A 25400-nucleotide genomic window follows, 5' to 3' on the forward strand; every position below is an offset into this window, starting at 1 on the left:
CACTCCCAGTAGCCCGCGCGACGCGTCCCCGTCGACACCGGGGGAGAGGCCGCCATTGTCCGCGGCTGAGGTGAAGCGGTCGCCGGGGCGGTGGGATTATTACTGTTGCCGCTGCCGCTGGCCCGGAGGGTAGGGAGAACGGGCGGGGAGAGGTGGCGCCTACACCTGCGGCTGGCTCGCCGCCAGGGCAGGTCCCTTGGCCCACCTCTGCCTTCGCGGAGGCGCTGGGTCGGCTGGGCGGGCCCGGATGAGCCCGGCGCGTCGGGCCTTTGTCCCCCGGGCGGGAACCCCAAGCTCACGGCCGAGCCGGGCCGAATGTGAGCGCAACAAAAGCCGAACGCCCTCGGCGAAGCGAGCACGAGCTTGTCTAGCTGCCCGCGGAGAGCAGGGGTCACCGGCCAGCAGGGGTGGGAGGCCGGCGGCTGCGAACCAGGTGAGGTCCGCCGTTCCCAGGACGGGCTGTGAGCATCGCACCCGCGGCGGGAGTGCGGAGGAAGTCTGGGGTGAGAGGGCAGAAGGCAGGTGACGAGGACGCCTCCGAGGCTGTCCCTAGGAGTCCACCTTGTCTTTTCCGACGGGCGTTTCTCGTGAGAACCCGTTCTCATCTGTCACAGAGGAAAGTCAAAAGTGACCTGGGAACAACCCGGGGCTCCTTTAAAGGTGCAGTGACCGGATGACTTTGTCAAGTTGCAAACAAGCCTGCAGAATATTTAGTGTGCCAACTTGGAGTTTGGGCGCAGATCCCGGTGCTCCCGGTGCCCATTGGGCGTTCCAGTGCTTTATACACGTTCCCAGGAATCCGCAGAGCTCTGCCAGTTGGCGTTGGTGCCCTCCGAGAGGTCGCGGAACTTGCATAAAGTTCTAGAATTTAGGGTTGGTCTGGCCTCCAAATTTGGTTTTCTGTTGGTCCCTGCACCAAGAGACACATTTTTGTTTTCCTACATTAGTTTTACATAACTTAAAATTAACTATTTTAGCGTACAAGTCCGTGGTTTTCTTGTGCGTTCAGAGCGTTTTGCAGTTATCACCACTATATAATTCCAGAACATTTTCATCATCTCTCAACGCACCCCCCCCCCGCCCCCCAGAAAAAACCACCCTGAACCATTAAGCTGCCACTCGCCCGTTCTTCCCTCCCCTCAGCTCTAGGCAACTACTTACATACGAAGGTTGTAGGTAGATTTTACAACGATTTTTGTTAAATCATTAGAAAAGCTAACGTCGTCGTTATCAGTACCCGTCTCATGAGAACTGTTGACAAATTTCTCCCTCCTCATCCTGGACCATGCCCTTTTGACAGCTAACCTGAGTCACTCTTCATTTTTCTTCAGAAATTTGTGTTTGACTTGTAAATTGTTTTCTTACAGTGCTCTGTAGAAGTCTTTCATTGTTTCTGTGGATGTGTTCTTATTCCCACTGTCTTTGAGAAAAACCATTTGTCTTTTCCTACTTTTGTTACTAGGTGGGTTTTGCAGTTGGTTTTCAATAATCACCCAAGTCCACTGCTCCTGGGCAAGCTTCTGGTGGATTAATCCTGCGAGATGGCTGCCATCAACCCGTGGGGTTCATGGGGTGAGTTCAAATCCTGTTTCTTCTGGGCCTCCCTAGTGGTGACCTGCTGTAGCTAGGGGTCAGAGCTGTAGAGGGGCTAAGGGTTTTGGGGATTGGAGGGGGTTTCTTTATTTTGGTACAGAATTAGAACTAAGTGAGGTTGTTTTGTTTTTTAATTGGTTGTTTGTATAAAAGGTAATGTAATTTTCGTGCATTTTATAGTTCTCTCCTGAGAAGTCTCTTTAGTTCTAAGATATTTTTCTGGTGATTTGTGGAATTTCTTGGAAGACAGTCATCTACAACCAAAATTTCTCTACCATCCCCATGTTTTTTACTTGTATTATTTTCACTGTATAGCGTTGGTTTATAATTTAAGAACATCATTAAATGGTGTCAGTAGTGTGTTTTATGTTTAAGTGAAGTTTCATGTATCTGTCATTAAAGACATCAAAAGACTAGTAATGTTTCCTAAAAGTTAAATGATGTTCAGTTGTCAGATACTTCTCCAGCCACTTAAGGAGTTCTGTTCTTAATTGCTCAGTAGCTGTATCATATCAATAAATTTCCTGAAAGTGACCCACTTGTGCATTTTTGCTGTAAATCTAGCTTATGTTGTTTTTTTTTTCCCATATGTCCTTGGGCTCTATTTATGGAATTTTGTTGTGCACATTAGTGAGACAGGTCTCCTTTTCCATCTTGTTGCCTTTAGTCACTAGGATCAGTGTCACAGTCCTTTCCTTTACTTGTCCTAACCTGACCCTCTGGTGTAGGTATCTATATGGACCAGTCCTGGGGGATGACGACTGTTGACCCATGGGCCTCCTGGGGTGAGTCAAGACCCTGTTTCCTCATCAGACACATTGGTTACCATATTGTGGTCTCTCCCATCAGTAACCTACCATTGCTGGAAATCAGAGCTGGTGGGGAGAGAGGAGGGGGACTGGTCCAGATCTGTCTCTTAGCAGAGCTGGAACAGGGAAGGATCTGAACACATTACTGGGGGATCTAGTGATGAAATCTCCAGAACAGGATGCATGAGAATGCATGTGTGGCCATTTAGGGCTCAGACCCAGAAAGGCTGTGAACAGGCACTTTCTTTACGACAGTGCCTCAGGACAACAGGGGATGGGTCATGTGTTTAGATTTATTGTTTAACTTCTCTGGATCCCTTCATATAACTGCCTTCATCTGTAATGTGAGGAAGTGAATCTTTTCCCTTGCCCAAAAGGGAGGGACAGGGTCTGGAAGTAGTACTCAGGTGGGCCACTTCTGGCAGGGAGAGCTGCCTCTGTGACTTCATTTTCCTCCCCCAGCTCTGTGCCCTCAGGACTCTACCTGGCAAGTGGAGGAGACCGCCGAGGAGAGAAGGAGGGTCCCAGGGCTCCCAACAGCCCAGGCCCAGGTGAGATGGGGCTTCTGCTTTTATCTGATGGGTTGCCCTCTTCCTAAGGTGTTGAGGGTGTCCCTGACCATCCCAGTTGATATGGCTCCTCAGTTTACCACAGCCAAGGTTTGGATAGAGAAGGAATCAGCCAGAAGTTTATTGATTTCTGAGCATAGATAGGGAGAATTCAGTTTTCCATGACTTGGAACCTCACTGTCAACCAGCCTATTCAGAGTCCTTGAGCCCCAATGTGCTGTGGGCTGTTTGGTAGATAAGGGTCAGTCCCTTTTGGCAAGCAGTCCCCTCCCCTTTTTCCCTCCCATATATTCAGTGCCTGACTCACATTGGTCCTGTTTGCTGAGCTCTGTGCTTAGAGAGGGGAACAAGGTCAGTTGTGAGCCCCCATCCTTAGGAGCTCCCAGGCCCCTTTCCAGGGTGGTTTAGTCAGCTCCTGAGGCCTCACCATTTGCCTGGTGCTGTACATGTGATTCAGAACACAGGCCTGAGGTGCTCAGAAAGGCCCTGAGCCCTGGAGGAGCTGAGCACAACGGATGCCTTGGAGGTGGGACAGAATCTGCGTAGAGGCCATGTGCCGCAGCTGGGGTCCTTTTGCTGTGGAGAGGGAGGCTGCCTGGGAGATAGGATGCTCCTGAGCCAAGAGGTGAAAGGGACACATCAGCCGGATGGGCATAGCCTGGTGAGAGGAATCTGCCTTCTCTAGCACCATGGGGACACACTGCATGACCAGCATCTGGATGAAGGCTGAACGTAATTTGATTTTAGGCCAAGAAAGCCAGGAAAAACCCTGCTGCATCCTGAATGCCTGCCACAGAGTTGGGGCTCCATCCTGGTTGTAGTAAGGAGCCACAGGAGTGTTGGGAGCGAGAAGCACCAGGGTCTAAAATGTAGCTGGAAGGATGCTCCTGGCAGGGGAGCGAAAAGAAGGGGATTGGAAGGCAGGCTGGCGAATCAGGCTTCAGTCTGATTGGCACCTGGAAGCAAGATCTGATACGTGTAAGGGAGTTGAAGCAGGAGGACTTTGTGATTGTTTGGGCAGAAGATTGGCTCCCTAGAGAAACAGAGCAGCAGAGTTGATGATGTTGGAGAGGTGTCATCCCGCTCCTCCCCTCTTTTGCCAAGCCTCCTTACTGGAGGCAGCCACTTAAGAATTTTTTTTATAACTGTTTTATGAAAATATTATTCACATACCATAAAGGTCAACCTTTTAAAGTACGTAGTTCAGTGGATTTTTAGTATATTCACAGAACTGCAGCCATCACCAGTATCTAGAATTTTCTTCACTCCAAAAAGAAACCTTATACACATTAGTAGTTACTCCCTGTTTCCCCAACTCCCAGCTCCTGGTAACCACTAATTTACTTCTCTCTGTGTTTGCCCATCGTGGACATTTCATATAAAGGGACCCAAATAATATATGGCCTTTTGTGTCTGCTTCTGTCACTTAGCATGTTTTGACAGGTTATCGATGTGATATCATTTATCAGTTTTTTTCTTGTTTACGACACAGAAATAGCCATTTTTAACTTACTGTTTCAGTTTTTTAGAAGTGTGTTAGTTGCTCAGTTGTGTCTAACTCTTTGCAACCCCATGGACTGTAGCCTGCCAGGGTCCTCTGTCCCTGGAATTCTCCACGAAATAATACTGGAGTGGTTAGCCATTCCCTTCTCCAGAGGATTTTCCCAATCCAGGGATCAAACCCAGGTCTCTGGCACTGCAGAGACAAATTCTTTACTGTCTCAGCCATGAGAGAAGGGTTCCTTCTAAATGAGAGATTTTTATCCTAATTCGTTGAATTTAGGTGTATCCTAATGATTATCTGCTATGAAAGACAAAAATTGTTCCATTACTATATTTAGGTTTTTCATTTCTAAGTTACAATAATGAGTCAAGCAAATGGGAGATACTGTGATTTAAAAATGTTAATAGTATCTTTGCCTAGCTTTGTGTCTCCCACCAAGTTAAAAAAAATCAACAAAACCTCCCACAGTTTAAGAGCTGACTGGTGAAGCTTGTCGTAAGTGTGCTGTCCCCACATGGCAGCGCTGCTGTCTCTGGGAGGCAAGGCCTGAATCACGTGCAGGGTGGTGGTTGTCTGGCATCAAAAGTTGAGTGACTGATGTTTGCTGCTGTTACAGTGTGCAGTCATTTTTAGATTCTGTAACATAGTCAGTAGTGAACCTTGACTAGGTTGAAAGATGGGCCCTGATCAGTTGCTTGGGAATAGAAGTTAGCTGCAGTGAAATGCTATGAAGTTCTAATAATAACCATTGTGCTGCACTTAGCTGGCAATATTTGTGAGGGTTTCTGAGAATTATTAGAGTTAATACCAAGAAAATAAAATGGAGAATTCAAATAACACCACCGTCCAGTGTCTGAAGAGTCTGAAGAGTGTCTGAAGAGTATGAGCACATACTCCTGGCCCTCTCTCCACACTCACTTTGGATCTTTCCCTCTGGGAAACTCAAGCCTTGAATATGTGAGTTTTGTATTAAGTGAGGTTTTCAGAAACACAGACAAGAGCCCCTTATGCCTTTGTTGTTCCCTCCAAATTAATATTTATTGAAATAAAGCATTCACCTGGTGAAAACATCAAATGGCTGTCATCCCTTGTTATCGGTATAGTCTGATTTTAGAAACATGTTGATTAGTGAAGTTTCAGCTAGTGGGAGTCCATTGTTTTGATGAATAGGGAAAATAATAATATTCCAGCCCATTAAAAAATCCCAGCCAGCCACTCCAAATGTGGAAACTCTTAAACCCCTCCTTAACAATCCACGGAAGTTTTCTGCACAATAAATGTTCATATAAGACATCAGTTAATGGAATACTCTGCCCCATCCTTGATTGTCTCAAGGATGAACACATTCTAGTTACATTTTCGTTCTCTGCAAAGAGCTTGCCCTAAAATAGTAATAAATCATGAAGTTCTGAAGATGCCAAAGAGTCCATCTGAATTTTGCTAGGTTCCATGAAGGGGCCGGTGGTCAGAGAATTCAGGTAATGCAGGAGCAGTCAGATGAGATACTGTCAGGCAAACGGCTGAGACCCAGCTCATCACCCTCTGGGTCCTCCCATGGTTTATGTGTGGCTGGTGTATCAGATTTCATAAAGTGCCTTAGAATGTGTAGATAAATGCTTATATGTGTATGCAAAGCCATCTGTCCAAAAATGTTTACCAAAATTTGGGTGAAATATCTTTGCAGTTCATCATGGCAGATAATAATTTGGAAGATGAGAATTCAGGTAAGGGTTACCTGAGAATTGGAAGGGCTCACTCCTACCTAGAGGTGGGCCCTTCTCTGCCCTGCCGCCTTGCTCCTGAGCATTGGGTAACAGTGACACTCCTCTCCCAGCTCCACCTCTTCGCTCCACAGCTGGTGAGACTAGGTGCCTCTCTCCTGCCATCTCTTCCTTCTGTTTCATCACCAGCCTCAGTTTTGGGCCCTGATGTTGGGGCATGTTCTGCTCGGGGTCTTTTTTTGTTTCTATTTGGTAGATCATGGATCCTTCAATTTTGATGACATCTCTCAACTCTGGAAATATGTTTTATTTAGATTTTTATTTTGACAAATTCTATAACTGTAGAAAAATATAAAAAGTGATAAGCTAGACAGGGTGCCTCCCATCATTCCAAAAGAACAGTTGTTAATGTTTTGCTGTATTTGCTTTGCTTTCTTTTTTAGTCCCCAATTACATTCTTCTCCTACCCTTCCTGAGAACAGCCACTTAAAATACATATACAGTGAGTCCATTTTCATACTATATAGATAGTATGATACATGTAGATAATAAACTGTAGATATAAGGTAATAAATAATCTTACAGTTTTTAACAATGCTTTGTACATGCTTTCTTTGCACCTTTTAAGGTCAATTTTGAGGTCCCACCATGTGATAGTAAAGATCAGGTACATTTCTTTTTGCCCCATCAAAGACATGCGCTGTATATTCATCTTTTCTGTGAATAGGCTTATAAGTCCTCCCTCCCTCTACCTCCCATTTTTCCTATTTCAAACAAAGCTGTGTGGACATTACAGTTTTACTTGTGTGCACATGTAAGTTTATCTTGGCATACTCCTGGAAGCAGAATTTTGCTAAGTTTTAGGGTATATGTGTTGTCAGTATGACCAGTGCTGCCATGTGGCTCTGAAAGAGCAAAGCCCCTTCTCAGTCTCCCCACTCTGAGGGAAGGTGTCTATTTCCATATTTGCTGCCACTTGACAGTATTAATATTGGGTCTTTTAATTTTTGCTTACCTGGAGACCAAGAAAGTGTATTACTTTAATTTGCATGTCCTTGATTGCTTGTGGGGTTGAATATCTTTGCATGTAGTTATTGGTCATCTGTATTGCCTTCTCTCTGTCTCACTCCCATCTCTAGATTTCTGTAGACTCTGTTGATACATAAGCATTTCATGCTTTCTGGATCCTGAATCTTTGCTGTATACGGATTATCTTCTCCCAGTCTGTAGCTTGTCTTAACTTTCAGTTCAGTTCAGTCTCTCAGTCGTGTCCAACTCCTTGCGACCCCATGAACCTCAGCACACCAGGCCTCCCTGTCGATCACCAACTCCCTGAGTTTACCTAACTCATGTCCATAGAGTCAGTGATGCCATCTAACCATCTCATCCTCTGTCATCCCCTTCTCCTCCTGCCCTCAATCTTTCCCAGCGTCAGGGTCTTTTCAGATGAGTCAGCTCTTCACATCAGGTGGCCAAAGTATTGGAGTTTCAGCTTCAACATCAGTCCTTCCAATGAACACCCAGGACTGATCTCTTTTAGGATGGACTGGTTGGATCTCCTTGCAGTCCAAGGGACTCTCAAGAGTCTTCTCCAACACCACAGTTGAAAAGAATCAATCCTTCGGCGCTCAGCTTTGTTTATAGTCCAACTCTCACATCCATACATGACTACTGGAAAAACCATAGCCTTGACTAGACGGACCTTTGTTGGCAAAGTAATGTCTCTGCCTTTTAATGTGCTGTCTAGGTTGGTCATAACTTTCCTTCCAAGGAGTAACTGTCTTTTAGTTTCATGGCTGTAGTCACCATCTGCAGTGATTTTGGAGCCCGAAAAAATAAAGTCAAAGTCAGCCGCTGTTTCCACTGTTTCCCCATCTATTTGCCACGAAGTGATGGGACTGGATGCCATGATCTTAGTTTTCTGAATGTTGAGCTTTAAGCCAACTTTTTCCCTCTCCTCTTTAACTTTATGGTGTCTTTTGTCAGGGAAATGTTTTTTGGTATATTTTTGTCAAATGTATCTGTTTTTGCTTATGGCTAGCATTTTATGTAAAGAAGTCCTTTATTTTAAAACAAAATCCCTTCCTGTCCTTTTCCTTTATATTGTTTTTCTGAGGTTATTTATATGACCTTCTGACCTGATTGCTGTGTTTTCTGTCTCTTCGTATTCTGTTGGTTCTTGTACTCCAAGCCTCTTGTATCATCCTGTCCTGTTTTATACTGAAACTTTCCAGTCTGGGGATTACAATTTCAGATCATTGAAAGTTCTATGTGACTGCAGCCTGGGTTCTCTGTCCCCTTGGCTGCTAAGTTCAGTCTCCACCTGTGCAGGTGTTTCTCCTGTGTTCAGGGGCCCTCCTATCTGTCTGTGTTTACCAGAGAACTTTGTGGCTCTCTGCAGCTGAGCGGCTTTGGTTTCTGAGCTCACTCCCTCCTTGTCTCTTTTTCTGTCTCTCCTGACAAGTCTCATGCTAAACTGCATGGGCCTGGGTGGGCCATGATCACCAGATCAGTTCTGCTTGCAGTTTCCTGGGTATACAGCTGACTGTCAGGTCATCCACAGACCCGTCCTCTCTCCCTGTTTTGGGCTGAAGGGGGTCTCAACTTCAAGGCGGTCACTCACCTGGGCAACCTGAGAACCTCTTACACACTTTCCCATCAGGTAGAGTGGCTGGCAGGGAGGAGGGGCAAGTGGCAAAGGTGTCCTGAGTACAGGCCTTTAAGCCTGATTTTCACTCCTGACTTCAGTGGCATTTAAACCCAGAGCCCAGAGCCCCTCCTCGGGTGCTGCGTCCACTGCAGCCCCTTCCCACGTGCAGGGGGGGGTCTCTGGTGTTTCACTGTTCAGCCACACTTTCCTCTGCTCCCCATCTGACAGGAATGTGTGGACCACCACGTGCTGATGGCTTCTTTTCTTTAGCTGACTGGCTTTTCTTTAAAACTAGGTGGTTTTGGGGACTCTGGCTAGGTGGTCCAGTGGCTGAGACTGTGCTCCCAATGCCGGGGTCCCAGGTTCAATCCCTGGTCAGGGAACTAGATCCCACATGCTTCAACTGAGACCTGGCACAGTCAAATAAATAAAAATAAATATTAAAAAAAAGCCAGGTAATTTTTAAACCTATTAGTTTCCTGTGGTGCTATAGCGGATTACCAGAAACAGTGACTTAGAGCAACATGAATTTATTCTCTTGTTCTGGAGCTCCAGGTCTAGAATGGGACTACAGGGCTCTTATCTTCCTGGAGGCTCAGGGGAGAATTGGCTCCCTTGCTTTTACTCAGTTCTGGAGGCATCTGCATTTCTTGGCTCGTGGGCCTTTCCTCCAGTGTGCATCACTCTGAACTCTGCTTCCTTTGTCTCGTTTTCTCTGATGTGGACGCTCTTGCCTCCTTCACTTGTAAGCACCATTGTGATTACATTGAGCCCACCTGGATAATCCAAGATAAATCTCCCCATCTCAGCATCCTTAATGTAATCTCATTGCTGTAACTGTGACATCTTTTGTCATGTTGAGGGAACGGTCATTAGGATGTGGACGTCCTTGGCAGGACCATGATTCAGCTGACCACAGATATCCACGTTAATCAAACTTAGCAAACAAATGTCACCTTTCAGCTTTCTACCTTTGTGTCTATTTGGATACCTTAAAAAAAAAAAAAGCTAGATCCTATGATAGGCCATAATGGAAAAGAGTTTTTTTTAAATGTATATATATGTATAACCTGGAGAAGGAAACGGCAACCCACTCCAGTACTCTTGCCTGGAAAGTCCCATGGATGGAGGCGCCTGGTAGGCTGCAGTCCATGGGGTTGCAAAAGTCGGACATGACTGAGCAGCTTCACTTTATATGTATAACCGAATCAATTTGCTGTACAACTTATAAACAACATTGGAAATCAAGTATATGTCAATAAGTTTTTTTTAAAATTTATTTTTATTGACATATAGTTGATTTCCAATGGGGGATCAGGATGGGGAATACATGTAAATCCATGGCTGATTCATGTCAATGTATGGCAAAAACTACTACAATATTGTGAAGTGATTAGCCGCCAACTAATAAAAATAAATGGAAAAAATAAAGAAATAAATAAGTTTTTTTTTTAAAGTCAAATATTAGGGAAAAAAAGTATTTTATAGCAAAGCTCAGATATTACATTGTTTCATCATCCATATATGTATCTGAGGCATACACACCTTTTAGGAAATGAACACAATACCTTTATCACACCCAACAAAATTAACAGTAATTCTTTAGCATTACTTAGTACCAAGCCTGCATTTAGTTTTCCCCACTTGTCCCCAAGATATCTTTTGCAGTTGGTTTACTCAGATCAGGATCCAAGCGAGGATGGCACATTGCTTGTATTTCATATGCTGATGAAACCAGGTCGCCTCTCGTTGTTTGCCTAATTTTGCCCTTGTGATGTCCTTGGATGAGTTCCTTCATCCTGCTGTCTCCTGTAGGTGGGTAATTGAGCTAGAGGCTAGAGCAGTTAGAGGCTTTGTATTTTGGGCGAGAGTCCTTGATAGGTGGTGCTGAGTCCCTCCTGTGCTGCATGCATGGGCACAAGTTGTCTGTTGTCTCATTTCCAGATGATGTGATTGATTAGTGGGTGCAGGTATAGTCAGCCTGATCTCCATCATAAATTTCCCTGTCTGCTTTTCACCTGTAGTTTAGCAGTCATTGCTGATCATTGCAAGAGTGCCAGGGTCCACTGTTTTATTAGGGGTTGCAGATTCTTTCTAGTGATTTTTTTCGTTCTGTCTCTGTTAAAGGTGGTTGTTCCTTTTTAAGTATTTGTGTGGGGATCCGTTGGGCTCTTTGGAGGAGTGGGAGGTGAACTTGTGGCTTATTCCACCTGCTTGACTGCTGCCAGGGTGTGGGCTTGGATATTGTTAACTGTTGAACTTTGAAGCCATGTAAGTAGGTGCCACCTTCCAGGGAGATAGCATCCTAAGAGCACCCTGGGCAGGAAGCATGGCCTCCTGCCTGGGGTTTTGCCAAAAGCTTTCACTTTCGTATCAGGTTTAAAGGATTTGTTAACAAAATAAGCCACTCGCTATATACAAATAAATAATACAAATATTTGTCAGAGAATTATCTACCTTACTTTCAATATACTAGCATTAAAAGAGAAATAGAGCAGAGGATACATCACCAAATTGTGTTTTGACCAACATCCAGACTTAAACAGTGCTGGGAAGTCCCAAGTCACAGCACATCTGGAGTCTCAACTGGGAAAGGGTCCCAGACAGCGCATCCACTCTGTGGGTGAGACTTCAGAGATTGCAGTTCAGGTTCCTGCTCAGTTCCAGAATGGCGGCAGACTGATATCATCATCAATCTGTGACCAAACTGCAAGCCTGGTTTCATGTTAATGCTGTTTGTTTTGTCTTGTAAAACTTGGAATGTTGCTGGGGCCTGGGGTTTGGTTGGGGCTTGGTTGGCCCGGCCCCCTTCAGGGGCTCAAGGACCTCAAGATTCCTCCCTCATCTTATCTAAGGTGCTGCAAGTCCTAGACTCAGTACACAGTTACTCCCAGTCTGGGCACCATCCACACAGGTTAGAAGCAAGGTCAGAGGCCTGTTCTGCTTTGTCTCTGAAGCCTAAACAAGACTGTTTTTTTTAAAAATTTCCCTAACACCCCTGAGTGTATCACTCTGGAAGTACAGTGAGTTTATGCTTTGTGCACACTTAGGTTTTGTGCACTTCTCTACCTGAATGTCACATTTAAGTAAAAATGTTTATGTTACCCAAAAATGTAGAGGCAGCTACCATTAAGAAAACTGGCGCCTGGGCAGGTCTTCAAGAGGAAAACCCGTTGTCATTGAGGAGTCTGAGTTTTGGGAGGGTTTCACCATAGGAGGTTGTAATCAGCCGTTGTAAATGTTTTTTGGAGTAAGAGAATCACGGGAGCAGAAGCAATTCTGTGTTTCAAGCCAGTTGTGTGAAGGGGGTGAGGGGAGCAGTTCAGACCAGCAGAGAAATCTACTCTGAAGACCCAGCAGAGAAATCTACTCTGAGGACCCAGCTGGCCCTCATCAGAGGTGACAGGCTTGGTTTATGAGCCATGACCCACAGGGACGGAAGAAAGGTGGCCGTATGTGGTTGGAAGAGAAGTGTTTAACAGGCTTTGTAGAGGTTCACCAGATGCTATGAGGGGAAGCGCACTGCACACGTGTCCATTCAGTGGGTGTTTGTCCTGAGAGAGTTCTGTGCAGACCTGGAGGAGAGGACCATTGTGGATAGACAGGCCAAGAGAGAGGCCTCAAAAGGAGCAGGGGCTGTGGGGTTTGTAGCATACCTCCCACAACACACAGCTCACTCCCCACTGCCCTCATGAGGGAAGACATGCCCCTGCCCCACCCTAGAAGTGCCCAGATACCTGAAACTCACTTTGATGGCTTCAAAGGACTGTACAGGATGCATTTGTTGCAAAAATCAGACATCCCTTAATTTTTCTAGTGGGTATTCCTGGTTCATTTTCTTAAGAACGTCAGTTTGAACTTTTTAGAACTCAAAGTGCTTTGATAGCAACTGTAAGTGGTTCTCCTTGGCTTGGTCAGTTCTGCTCAGTCCTGGCCCACCCCACCTCCAGTCCTTGGGAGGCTGTCCTCAGAAATAATCTGGGAGTGGAAACTTCTCTCTGTGCCCAGGAAGGCAGCCTCTGAATGTTTAGAGAACCGTTGCAGGTCCTGGATCCACTTATAGAGCAGATGTCAGCCCCAGGTTCTCTGCTCTGTGGATCAGGGTTCATGTTCTGTGTCCATCTTGGTCCTGGTCCTGGTATTGGTCTCATTAAGTGTCTGCAGCTCTGGAGAAGCAGGAAGAACTGCCCAGATACTACCCAGTGTTACTAGAACTGAGCAAGACTTGGGAGAGAGCTGCTCATTTTTATTGTGGTTACTGTGAGCCCAGGTATCCACTTTCCTAAGAGTACATCCCAAATGCAGGGCCCTCGCTGGCTCCCAGTGAGACCTTACCCACATCAGTCAGAATATTGAATACATTCAGGGCAATTCCTCTATGTCCTGTTTCCTCTCCAACGCTGTCAGCCCTACTCCCTCTCCAGAAAACACTAGATGGAGGAGGGGGCAGGGAGAGGTGTCTCCCGGTTGAAGAGGAACATGTCTGGTCTTTTAGGAACCAGTGACCTTCAATGATGTGGCTGTGGACTTCACACAAGAGGAGTGGGGGCAGCTGGACCTTGTTCAGAGGACCCTGTACCGTGATGTAATGCTGGAGACCTATGGGCACCTGCTGTCTGTAGGTAAGCTGGTGGCTGACTGAATGAATACCGAATGAATAATGAAGCTGTCCTTGCAATACCCTCTGCTACTCCCTGTTTACCATCTTATATGAGCCTCAGGAGGGCCAAGGTGATCATGAGCCCTGAGGTTCAAGGATGGAGTCCCTACTGATCATAAAGTATGAATTGAAGTCACTCATGAAAAGAGTAGGGGAAGGAAGGTTATGTGACTATACAAGTCTGTGTTTTTCTTCTTCATGTAGGGAATCAGATCACCAAGCCTGAGGTCATCTCCCTGTTGGAGCAAGGAGAAGAGCCATGGTCAATGGAATCAGCATATCCTCTTCAAGGCACTTGTCCAGGTGAGAGCAGGCCCCAGGTGGGAGAGAGGAACCTTCCTCCAAGCCCTACTTTTTGAGAAAAGGGCTGAGGCCATGAGGAGTTCAGTTCCTCAGATAGCATCACAGTTCCTTCCAAGGAGCTTCATCCCTTGTACTATTTTCAGAGCAAAGATTCCCACTTTCTTAACAAGGTAGCAATTTTTGTATGCTGCAGTTTCCCTCCTTACTTCTCATAGTATCTGCTGTCCCTTTTGTCTAAAAAGACTTCTCATTCATTTACTTGCTTTTTAATTTTTTATTGCAAAACTTGTATCCTGTAGTCACAGACTCTTCTTTCCAAAAAAAAAAAACAACAGCAAAAGTGATTGTTTAATACAGATAATGTATTCACATGATTTAAAAACTCAAAGCTATATAAAATGGGTAAGTGAAAGAAAGTTTCATTTATACTTATTCACACTATTGTTATCCTCCAGAGAGGCACACAGAAACACACACAGGTAACCCCTTTCCTTTTACTATAAATTTTGGGGTTATTTTATTAGTGGTTGTTCTGGGAATTATAATTAACATCTTAATTTGCAGCAGTTTAGTTTGGATTTTATGTAATTGTCTTTTAAATCAGATAGGAAACAAAATAAAAATGCATTTATACAGTCTTGTATTTACCTATACAGTTACCTTTACTGGTGGTCTGTATTTTGAGTTATTGTCTTTCATTTCAGTCTGAAGAACTCCTTTTAGCATTTCTCATAGGGCAGCTTTACTAGCAAACTCTTACCTTTTGTTTTATCAGGGAAGGTCTTGATTTTTCTATTTTTGAATGGTAGTTTTGCCAAGTATAGAATTCGTGGTTGCCACATTTTTTCTTTCTGTCCTCCCTGGTTTCTAATGAGAAATAAGCTGTTAATCTTGTTGAGGATCCCTTGTGTGTGATGACTTGCTTCTCTCTCTTTGCTTTCTGGATTCTTTCTTTGACTTTTGAAAATTTAAGTGTAGTGTGTATGCACAGGGCCTTCTAGATTCCCAGGAATATGTTAGAACTTTTCAAAGCTCCTGGACATATCTCACTCCTCAGCTTTTCCTTTCATTTTTTGGTTTGTATATTGTTTGCCCCAACCATTTTCCATCATCTTGGACAGTAATTTAAAATAAAAAAAGGCTTCTTAAAACTTTGCCTGGAAATGTTTGACAGATCCCTACTTTCTGGAAACTTTTGGCACTGTGCAAGTTCCCACAAGCCTTTCAAGTGGGATCTTTCTGGGAACCACCAAACAGCTCAGATAGTGACTATTCTTTGGGAGTGAGGCTTTGAAAAAGCTCTAGCTTTGTTCTGTTTCCTCCAGCACCAGAAATATGGGATGTTATTTTCCAAGGCTACTGCTGAGTTGAGGAGTCAGAGATGGGATTAGGGTAAGTTAAAATGCTACAAATCTGTTACTATCGAAATTAACTATTCTCCTTGAATAAACTCTCTCTGGGTCACTGCACAGCTTTGGTTAAGCATATAGGCACACATAGTTACTTTTCACCTTACCAAAGGTAAAATACAGTACGCATTGTTCTGTATTTTGTTATTTTTAATTTAACAATGTACTGTGCTCTCTCTCGAGTCCTAAAGGTGGACGTCTTCCTGTCTACTCTAACAAAGTGGGCTTTTGTGGAGTCTTTCCTGTTGCCCCCATCTGGATCTGAAACCCTGTACCAAGGAGTCAATTTCCAGTAGCTTTTATGTGCTGACCTTTCTGAGTAATCATCCTGAGCCCTGTGGTTCCACCAGCTTCAGCCTTACACTTCTGCCTTCTTGCAGATCATCTCAGCTGTCTCCTTGATACTGATAGAACCAGGAGTCTCAGCTTTCCCTTCCGGCTGGTATGCCCATCTTCCTGATGTGTATTCCTTGTGCCAGCCTTCTGTGAGTCCCCAGAGCTGGAAGTGGGGAAGTCATCCTGACTCCCTGCTCTTTCCTCTCTAAGAAGTAATCTCTCTTCTCATCCAGCTCAAATTGCTGAGTAAATTTTTATTTGTTATGAGCCTCTCAAGTGGTATTTCTAGATTTACATCCCTGAAGTCTTTCATTATGAGGTCTCTGCCAATAAGCTTACAATGACTTGCATTACCTTTTAAATAACTGACTTGATTTCAAGACCTTCCAATTTTCTCTGTTTTCTTTTTCTCTCATTGTTTCCTGCCTAATTCCTGGAATTTACTCAGCTGGCATCCTTAAGGATGTGTGATGCCTTTGCTCATCAGCTTGCCTCTGCTCGTGCTATTCTGGCAGTCTGTACTTGAGCCATGCTCAAAGGCTGAGCTCATGTCGTTTCTTGTGGGTGAAACCTTCCTGGATGGCTTCTGTCATGCTGATCTCCTTTTCTGGCCTCTCACCTGCTTAGCATCTACAGCCCCACAATCACAGTGTTTCAATTGTCCTCTCGTCACAGAGATAATAACTTACAGGTGGAAGATAGGCTCAGGCCACAAGTACTGATTGTAAAACTGGTCAGAAATTGGTCAGTGACTTGATCAGCTACCATTTTAAAAAGTTTTTTACTGGGAAAATTCAAAAGCTATTTGAAGATCATTCCCAGACTTCTGGGACTTCCCTGGTGGCTCAGCAGGTAAAGAACCTGCCTGCTAATGCAGGAGATGCGAGTTTGATCCCTGAGTCAGGAAGATCCCCTGGAGGTGGAAATGCAACCCACTCCAGTATACTTGCCTGGGAAATCCCATGGACAGAGGAGCCTGGTAGACTACAGTCCATGGGGTCACAAAGAGTTGGACACAACTGAGCACAAAGCAGGACTCCCTAGCTTCTAGGAGCTAAGCTTAAAATTGATAATAAATGCCAGTTCTTCAGCAGAGTAGAATCTCTCTCTGTTGTAATGGACTTGGGTAGTAAAAGGGGAAAATATTATATAGTGAAGAAAGCAGGAAAAACCTGAAGAAAACCAGGATCTAGGTCCTTATTGGGTCCCTGTAGCTTTTAGACACTGTGGTATGCTGAATAATGATACCCTCCTCCCCCCACAAAATGTCCACATCTGAAGCTGAATATGGTGCTTTATGTGGCAAAAGTGGCTTTTCAGATGTGAATTAAACTAGGAATCTTTGAGATGCAGAGATTATCTTGGATTGTCTGGATGGGCCCATCGTAATCATGAGTTCCTTATAAGAGTGAGCGTCAGAGACACCGATATGATTGACAGAAGCAGAGATAGGAATGATATACTTTGAAGATAGAAAGAGGAGCTACAAGTCAAAGAATGCAAGCAGCTTTTAAAGCTGGGAAAAGCAGGGATATGGATTCTCCCCTAGAGCTTCTGAAGGAAAGCTATTTTGATTTTAGCCCAGTGAAAGCCGTTGATAACCTCTGACTTTCAGACTGTGAGATGGGTGATTTGTTATAGCAACAATTGGAAACTAGTAAAGACCTTTCCATTGTTGGAGGACTAATACCTCAGCCGTGATAATAGGTGGCTTCCACATATTGAATTTGTCAGACATTATGTTGGTTTTACAATCTCATTTAATCTTCAGAAAACTCACCTAAGGGGCGTGGCAGAGCCAGTAATTAAATACAGATTATCAGACTATAACTCCTGTATCTTTTTCTTTGCAGTATGCTGTCTTTCAAGTCTGTCTCTTCTGCCATCACTCTACAAATTATTCTGCAGTGTTACAAGAACTTTAGAAGTATCCTTAAACTATGTGATTTTTGCCCTTTGGGCAGATGATTTTGTGTTACTGAGTGAACTCTGTGGAATAGGAAATAAGGCTTGAAGCCTTGTTGGTGATACTTTGACTTAACACCCCTCCTTTTTTTGGTAGGTGTCCAAATAGGAGAGCAATAGGACATTATAACATAGAAATGAATTGACATGCTTTAATAATTTAAATATTAGTTGCTGAGGGGCTGGTTGTTCGTCTGTCTTTTGCTAAACCAGTTATTATTTTTTCACGTTAGTAGTATTAAATGTGCCAGGATCCTCCAGACAACCCCTCCAAGTTCAGTGGTTCACTGGAAGTACACACTGAACTCAGAAGGCATTACACTCAGTGTAATGGATTGTTACAGTGAAGGGATGCAGAGCAGCATCAGCAGAGGGTAAGGTGTGTGGAGCTAAGTCCAGAGGAAGCCAAGTGCAGGCTTTCAGTAGCCCCTTACTCTAGTCCTCCTTTACATGGGGAAATGTTCCTAAATGGGTTTTATTCATATTGAGTACACATTTTGTATTCTGGTTAACTACTTATGTTCACTCTTTACTATTTTCCTCTTTCCTGTTATGATCTTTCTCTGGGTTACCAGTCTATTTGGAAACAGGTTCACACTTGCCTTTTCAATAACATGGGCAATGAATCTTACCTTGTCCACCCTACTCTTAGAATTTGTTTTCTCTATACTCTCATGGACTTTTTCTATTTATTTCAGAATGGATGAAAAATCTTGAAAGCAAAGCATTGATCCCAACACAGAGCATACTTGAGGAGGAACAGTCCCATAGCATGAAGTTGGAGAGATACATATGGGATGATCCTTGGTTCTCCAGGTTAGAAGTTTTGGGATGTAAAGACCAATTAGAAATGTATCACGTGAACCAGAGTACAGCTATGAGGCAGATGGTCTTCATGCAAAAGCAGATACTATCTCAAAGAGGCTCTGAGTTCTGTGAACTTGGAGCAGGGTGTAGCCAGAGCTTAAGCATTGTTCCATCTCAGAAAGTTTCTCAAATAGAACATTTCTATAAGCCTGATGTAAATGCTGAAAGTTGGAGATGTAACTCAGCCATAATGTATACTGATAAGATTACCTGTGAAAACAATGAGTATGACAAAGCCTTCTACCAGTCCATGCAGCCTGTTCACCCTGCAAGTGTACAAACTGGAGATAATCTTTTAAAATGTACTGATGCTGTTAAATCTTTCAATCACATACTGCATTTTGGTGATCATATGGGAATGCATACAGGAGAAAAACTCTATGAATATAAGGAATGCCATCAAATCTTTAACCAGAGCCCATCATTTAGTGAACATCCAGGAATTCATATTGGAGGAAACCAGTATGATTACAAAGAATATGAAAACATCTTTTATTTTTCATCCTTTATGGAACATCAAAAAATTGGTACTGTAGAGAAAGCATATAAATACAACGAATGGGAGAAAGTCTTTGGGTATGACTCCTTCCTTACACAACATACAAGTACTTACGCTACAGAGAAACCTTATGAATATAATGAATGTGGAACATCTTTCATCTGGAGTTCTTACCTTATCCAACATAAGAAAACTCATACTGGAGAGAAACCCTATGAATGTGATAAATGTGGAAAGGTTTTTAGGAATCGTTCAGCCCTTACTAAACATGAACGGACTCACACTGGAATAAAACCTTATGAATGTAATAAATGTGGAAAAGCCTTCAGCTGGAATTCTCATCTTATTGTACATAAGAGAATTCATACAGGAGAGAAACCTTATGTATGTAATGAATGTGGGAAGTCTTTCAACTGGAACTCCCATCTTATTGGACATCAGAGAACTCATACTGGAGAGAAGCCTTTTGAATGTACTGAATGTGGGAAATCTTTCAGCTGGAGCTCGCATCTTATTGCCCATATGAGAATGCATACTGGAGAGAAGCCCTTTAAATGTGATGAATGTGAAAAAGCATTTAGGGATTACTCAGCCCTTAGTAAACATGAAAGAACTCACTCTGGAGCAAAACCATATAAATGTACTGAATGTGGAAAATCCTTCAGCTGGAGCTCCCACCTTATTGCCCATCAGAGAACTCACACGGGAGAGAAACCCTATAACTGTCAGGAATGTGGCAAAGCATTCAGAGAACGTTCAGCCCTCACTAAACATGAAATAATTCATTCTGGGATTAAGCCCTATGAATGTAATAAATGTGGAAAATCCTGTAGCCAAATGGCTCACCTTGTTAGACATCAAAGAACTCATACTGGAGAAAAGCCCTATGAATGCAATAAATGTGGAAAATCCTTCAGCCAGAGCTGTCACCTTGTTGCTCATCGGAGAATCCACACCGGTGAGAAACCCTACAAATGTAATCAATGTGAAAGATCCTTTAACTGTAGCTCTCATCTTATTGCTCACCGGAGAACTCATACTGGAGAGAAACCATATAGATGTAATGAGTGTGGAAAAGCATTTAATGAGAGTTCTTCCCTTATTGTACATCTGAGAAACCATACTGGAGAAAAACCGTACAAATGTAATCATTGTGAGAAAGCTTTCTGTAAGAATTCATCTCTTATTATTCATCAGAGAATGCATAGTGGAGAGAAACGCTTTATATGCAACAACTGCGGAAAAGCCTTTAGTGGTCACTCAACCCTTCTCCAACATCAGAGAATTCATAGTGAAGAGAAACTCTGTGAATTGAATTGATGAGGTTTTTATTTTATTGTACACTTGATAACACACTGAAAAAACCCTATAAGTATAATCAAGTGGGGAAATTTTAATAAGAGTTTAGTAAGACTTCTCCCCCTATTAATCAGTAGAAATTATCTTTGTAGAAGAAACCTGTGAATGAAAAGAATAAGTAAAAGCCTTCCACAGTTATGTAGCCCTTGTTTAAAATCAAATAAGTACAGTGAAGAGAACTCCAGACTCCCCTCATGGTTCACGAGGAATCCTACTTGAGCAACATGAACATAGGGAATGAAACGTCTTTTAGTAAGAGATCTCTACTGTTTGTGGCTCAGAGTGCATTGTTATGGGAAAAACTATCCTAGAAAAGTATTTTCAACTGGAAATACACTCTTTTGCATCAAGCTGGAGTATTGAATGGAAGCTTTACAATAACATTTGTGTATCATGGAAACACAGATTGTGCTATTGTAAGAGGAGGGTCCGGGTGCCCTTTAAGAATAGAATATGGAATACTAAACCTGAATTTAAGAAAAAAAATAGTATTGAATGGGATATTTACTTTAATCAGGATTAGCCTTAGAGTAGTAAATGAGATTACTAATGACGGAAAGGTTATTGCGCGGAAGTATGAGACTGATGTTCTTGGAACAAAAGGTGATACTTAATAACCCAGTGTGTCAGTGTCCGTGGTTTACTCATTACTGCAGTTGGACAATTAGTTTGTAATCTGTTTTAGGCCATCACGTAAGTTATAATTATGGACACTGAGTCAGAATGCATAGCATAAAGGAATAAAAAGGACATAGAACTGTATGTATATATCCACTGGAACATCTGAAAAGTGTATTTGCATAAGGACTCGAAATACTCATGGGTAAATTAACCTAATTAAGATTTTAAGTTTTACAAACACATACAGCACTTACCATGTACTAGACTTTTTAAAAAATGCTTTTCAGATATTAACTTATTCAATCCCCTTCATTCTATAAGATAGGAACTATTATTATCTTAATTTTACAAGTGGGGAAACTGAGGCAGAGATCATAAGAAACCTACCTAAGGACACACAACTAGTTAGGAGTAGAGAGATTGACTCCAGAGTTCATGTTTATAACCACTGTGTTACGCTGCCTCTGCAGTGATTTTTTTTTTTTCCCCTTAATGTGTTTTTAAAAATTTTCTTCACTGTTTTTATAGTAGATATTTGATAATAAAAATCAAATTCCTAAACAATGAGAAATAAAGTTACCTGGCTCTTTGCCTGTGGAATTTCTGGTAATATGAGAGCAAAGCTCCCTTTGAAATATGAAGTCTGGATTGGACAGTGAAAATCACTGCATTTTCTGGGTTCTGGTTTCCCAAGAATTTCACCACCTCCATCCCTGAAGATTATAGTCAACCAGGAGCTGGAGGACTCACTGGAGGTTTGGGCAAGTCAGAGGCATGCCCCTTGATGGGTTTAGAATTACCCTTCATGAGGCAGAGGACAAGAAACACCTCTGCACAGGAGATCCCCGTTTCTCAAGGTCTCCCTGGGATGCAGTGTTTCCTTATCTTCTCTAGATGAAAAGATTGCTTGATAGTAGGGAGGACTCAGAAGGGAAGAGATACCATCAATCATCTCATAAAGTGAGGCAGTTTCTCTTGAGTGCTCAGAGTGGAAAGGGGGGGTAAGATGAATAGGAGGACTTGGATGGTGTTTCTTTGGTTCACAAATATTTCCTGTGTTTCCCTAAAGTTGGGCTATAATTTGGGACCAACAATCCTTCCTGGATAGGTTTCAAGGTTATTGGTTAGAAATCCAGGGTACAGAAGGCTCATCTAGTTCTCTAGGGGTCCATGATGCTCCAGGGGGTGAGAAGCAGTCGCCTGCCGGTATTGTGGGATGCTGTGTTCACTATCTGATACCTGTAGCTGGTGCTTATATAGGTGTGTAACATCTGATCCCGACCTTAATGTATAGTTAACCCAATAAATGTTGCAGGGGTAAATTAATTGGATTTCTCATGTGATTTGTGCAAAGATCGTGGAAGAGTCTAGGGTTATCAGCGTTATCTCTGTAAGAGAAAGCAATCTAATGTATCAAGAGTCATACTGACAATATATGGGAATTGTATTCTAATACCCAAAGGAATACACTTTGAGTGAACCCAGATTCTCTTGATTTAGTGACTCCAGAGGGTTTTGGAAGTCATATACAATATTCCACATATTCCACAAGCATCCTGGTAAGTTCTTCTGTAACTATATTACCAAGCTTAGTATTTTTTTAAAAGTATTTCTCTTTAAAAAATCTTATTTATTCATTTGGCTGCAGCAGGTCTTAGTCGCAGCATGCAGGATCTTGTTTAGTTGTGACATGTGAGAGCTAGTTCCCTGACCAGGGATCGAAGCCAGGCCTCCTGCATTGAGAGCATAGAGTCTTAGCCACTGGACCACTGGACCACTTTAGGAAGTCCCCAAAAAATATTTCTAAAAGGGCCTCCTGGACTTCTAAAGCGTCCTTCTAAAAGGATCCCAGTCTCGTGTTTCCTCCTAGGAGGATTTCCTATCTCCCTACCACCTATTATACAAGCTTGTGTGTCCAGGACTCCGAGGTCCCCTCTTACCTCCCTTGTTCTCACCTATACATGGCTCAGTTCATTGCCCTTTTAATAGCCCTACTTCACTCTGCCCCAACTCTGAAACCTTCTGGGCCCGGTTGGAAGTCTCCATTCATCCATCATCTGCTGAAACATGAGTCTCCTCTTTGCGCAGCGCCTCTTAAGACCCTTGCAGGGAGTGGCTGCTTTCTGTCCTACTTTTCTTCACTCGTTGCTTCTAGATTGTTCTCCCTCCCTTTTATCTAAAACAGTTCTGACTCTTGGAACATCAGACTGTCATTATCACTCCTGCTTCTTTGTTGCAGTCATCTTATGAATGGTTCACTTGTCTGCAAAGATTTCTACTCTTGCAGTACTGCATCTAAAACCACCCCATCATACTCCCAGTCCCATTATCCGTGTAGACAACCTTCCCGTGTCCTGACCTCACAGCTTTTCGACCTCTCTGCTAGTGGTTTTGCCTCCCACCCAGCCTGCAACAGACACTGCCATTGTCATCCCTAGGACCATTCCATTACCAGCGACTAGGACCTGCCCACCATCCGTTTCAAGTATCTTTTCCTAAGCTAGTTGGCTGTTTAGTACCAAGATTCCAACAATCCCTTGCCTGAAGCTTCCCTCCGGGTTGCTCCCAGCAGATGACTTTGCTCCTTGTTTCCTGAGTGAATAGGGGCCACCAGCAGAGGCTTCCATCGTAGGTCTCCACCTCCTCTACCCACTTTTGGTAACATCCGTGCCTTCCCACTGTTGCCTTTATACAAATGGACTGGGTTGGTGCCAGAGCCTGTTCCATGTCCACTGCCTCAGGACATTGTTCCTGCGTTTCCCTTATCTGTTGTATCATCAGGTTTTCTATATATACTGGGTTATCCCCATCTATGCGCAAACATACTTTAAAAAAGGAAAAGAAAACCCTCTAGCTCCTGTATCATTCTCTGCTTTGTTACAGAAAGCCGAATTTCTCAAAGGTGGTCTCTTGCTGTCTTCATTTCCCTTCCATTCTTTCTTCTGCTCAGCCATTCAGTTGTGTCTGTCTCTTTGTGAACGCATGGACTGTTGCCCACCAGGCTCCTCTGTCCATGGAATTTCCCAGGCAAGAGTACTAGAGTAGGTTGTCATTTCCTCTTCCAGGGGATCTTCCCGACCCAGGGATTGAACTGACATCTCCTGGGTCACCTGCATTGGCAGGCAGATTCTTTACCACTGAGGCCCTGGGGAAGCCGTTCTTTCTTGAACCCACTCCAAAACCTACCTTGCTGCCAGATGTCTTCCACATTGCTAAATCCAGTGGTCAGTTCTGTTTTCTTCCTTGACTTTAGCAGCAGCATCTCAAATTCTCAGGTGATGGGTCATTTCCTTCCTGAAATACATTCACCTGGCTTTCGGGGCTCAACCCCTGCCCCTCTGGCCTGCATTTCAGGTCCCCTTTGCTGTTTCCTCCCCACTTTCCGTCTGCTCACGCTACCTTGACTTCATCCAGTCTTGAGGCTCTATAAATACCACAGGTATGCTGTTGAATCTCCCTTTACGTCTGCAGTTTGGTGAGTTTTGAAAAAAATGTCCATATCCTTGTAACCACCACTACAGTAAAACTAGAGAATTTTTTCCCCTCTCCAAAAAGTTCCCCATGTCTCTTCACAGTTAATCCCCACCACAACCCTAAGACCTGAGCAGTCACATGTCTGTTTTGTGAATACACATTAGAATTGTCTCTTAGAGTTTTATACAGATAGAATTGTACAGTGTTCTGCTCGTATCCTACATTTTGTATCCAGATACTTGTGCTCAGCATGATTCTGAAGGCTCCTCCACGTTGTACTGTGTGTCAGTAGCTTACTTTGCGTTGCATGGATGAGCCACAGGCAGTCATCCTGTTCACCTGTAGATGGACGTTACCTTGAGCCCAGCTCTGGGCTAGTGTAAATACAGCTGCTATGGATGTTCCTTTTCAGTGCTTTTTGTGTGTGCAGGTTTTCATTTATCTTGGGTAAAAACCTAGCAGTGGAATAGCTGAGTTGTATGGTAAGTATATGTGTAACTTCATAAGCTACTTCTATGGGCCTTTTCATCTGATGTCTTTATTCTGTTTTACATTCTGGGAAATTTATCTCTTCTTTTTTTAAGATTTCATCTATATATTTAAAATTTTTCTCTTTTTAAGACACCTATTATTAATACTTAGATGTTAGCATGTCTGTGTCTGTTGTCAGTATGTCTTACCTTTGCTTTCATGTTCTCTAATTCCTTTTTCTTTCTTTCCTCTGGACATTTCCTGTTTCCTATGCCAGTTTGCTAATTTGTTTCTCAGCTGTCTATTTGCTACTTATTTCCTCTAATGTATCTTCATTTCAATAACTGTTTTACATATCTAATATTTCTTCTTGGTTCTCTTTTATATGTTACTAGTTTCATTCCCTACTGCTAATGTCATGCCTTATCTCTCTAAATGTATGTGACTACTTTAAAATTTTGGTCCATCTGTTCTAATATATGTGCCTCTGATAGAATCTGTAATCCGGTGTGCTGTTTTTCTTCTGGAAATAAGTATGCTTAGAAAATTGCTTATTTCCTTGGCCAGTGACCACATTTATTTCTCTTGTT

At 43.2% G+C, this 25400-nt stretch overlaps 2 protein-coding genes across 5 annotated transcripts in view; both read left to right on the plus strand.

Annotated features, from left to right (window-relative positions):
• Positions 1–22191, plus strand: ZNF606 (zinc finger protein 606). 4 transcript variants are annotated; one of them, XM_043435874.1, is made up of 7 exons: positions 1–70; positions 1463–1572; positions 2322–2378; positions 2865–2953; positions 13342–13468; positions 13711–13809; positions 18218–22191. In XM_043435874.1, the coding sequence occupies exons 2-7, from the start codon at positions 1542–1544 to the stop codon at positions 20203–20205; spliced, it is 2391 nt and encodes a 796-aa protein (XP_043291809.1). In that variant the 5' UTR covers positions 1–70; positions 1463–1541; the 3' UTR covers positions 20206–22191. The 4 variants fall into 4 exon arrangements, with proteins under 4 accessions (XP_043291809.1, XP_043291808.1, XP_043291807.1 ...); XM_043435873.1 differs by having other exon boundaries at positions 25–129; XM_043435872.1 differs by lacking the exon at positions 1–70 and adding an exon at positions 301–433.
• Positions 15183–25400, plus strand: part of C18H19orf18 (chromosome 18 C19orf18 homolog) — a 23712-nt gene continuing 13494 nt past the window's right edge. The window contains exon 1 of the mRNA XM_043436094.1: positions 15183–15201. The gene's annotated coding sequence lies outside the window, so the exon portion shown is untranslated. The remainder of the gene's footprint in view (positions 15202–25400) is intronic.

The sequence above is a fragment of the Cervus canadensis genome, chromosome 18, assembly GCF_019320065.1.
Source record: "Cervus canadensis isolate Bull #8, Minnesota chromosome 18, ASM1932006v1, whole genome shotgun sequence".
Taxonomy (NCBI): domain Eukaryota; kingdom Metazoa; phylum Chordata; class Mammalia; order Artiodactyla; family Cervidae; genus Cervus; species Cervus canadensis.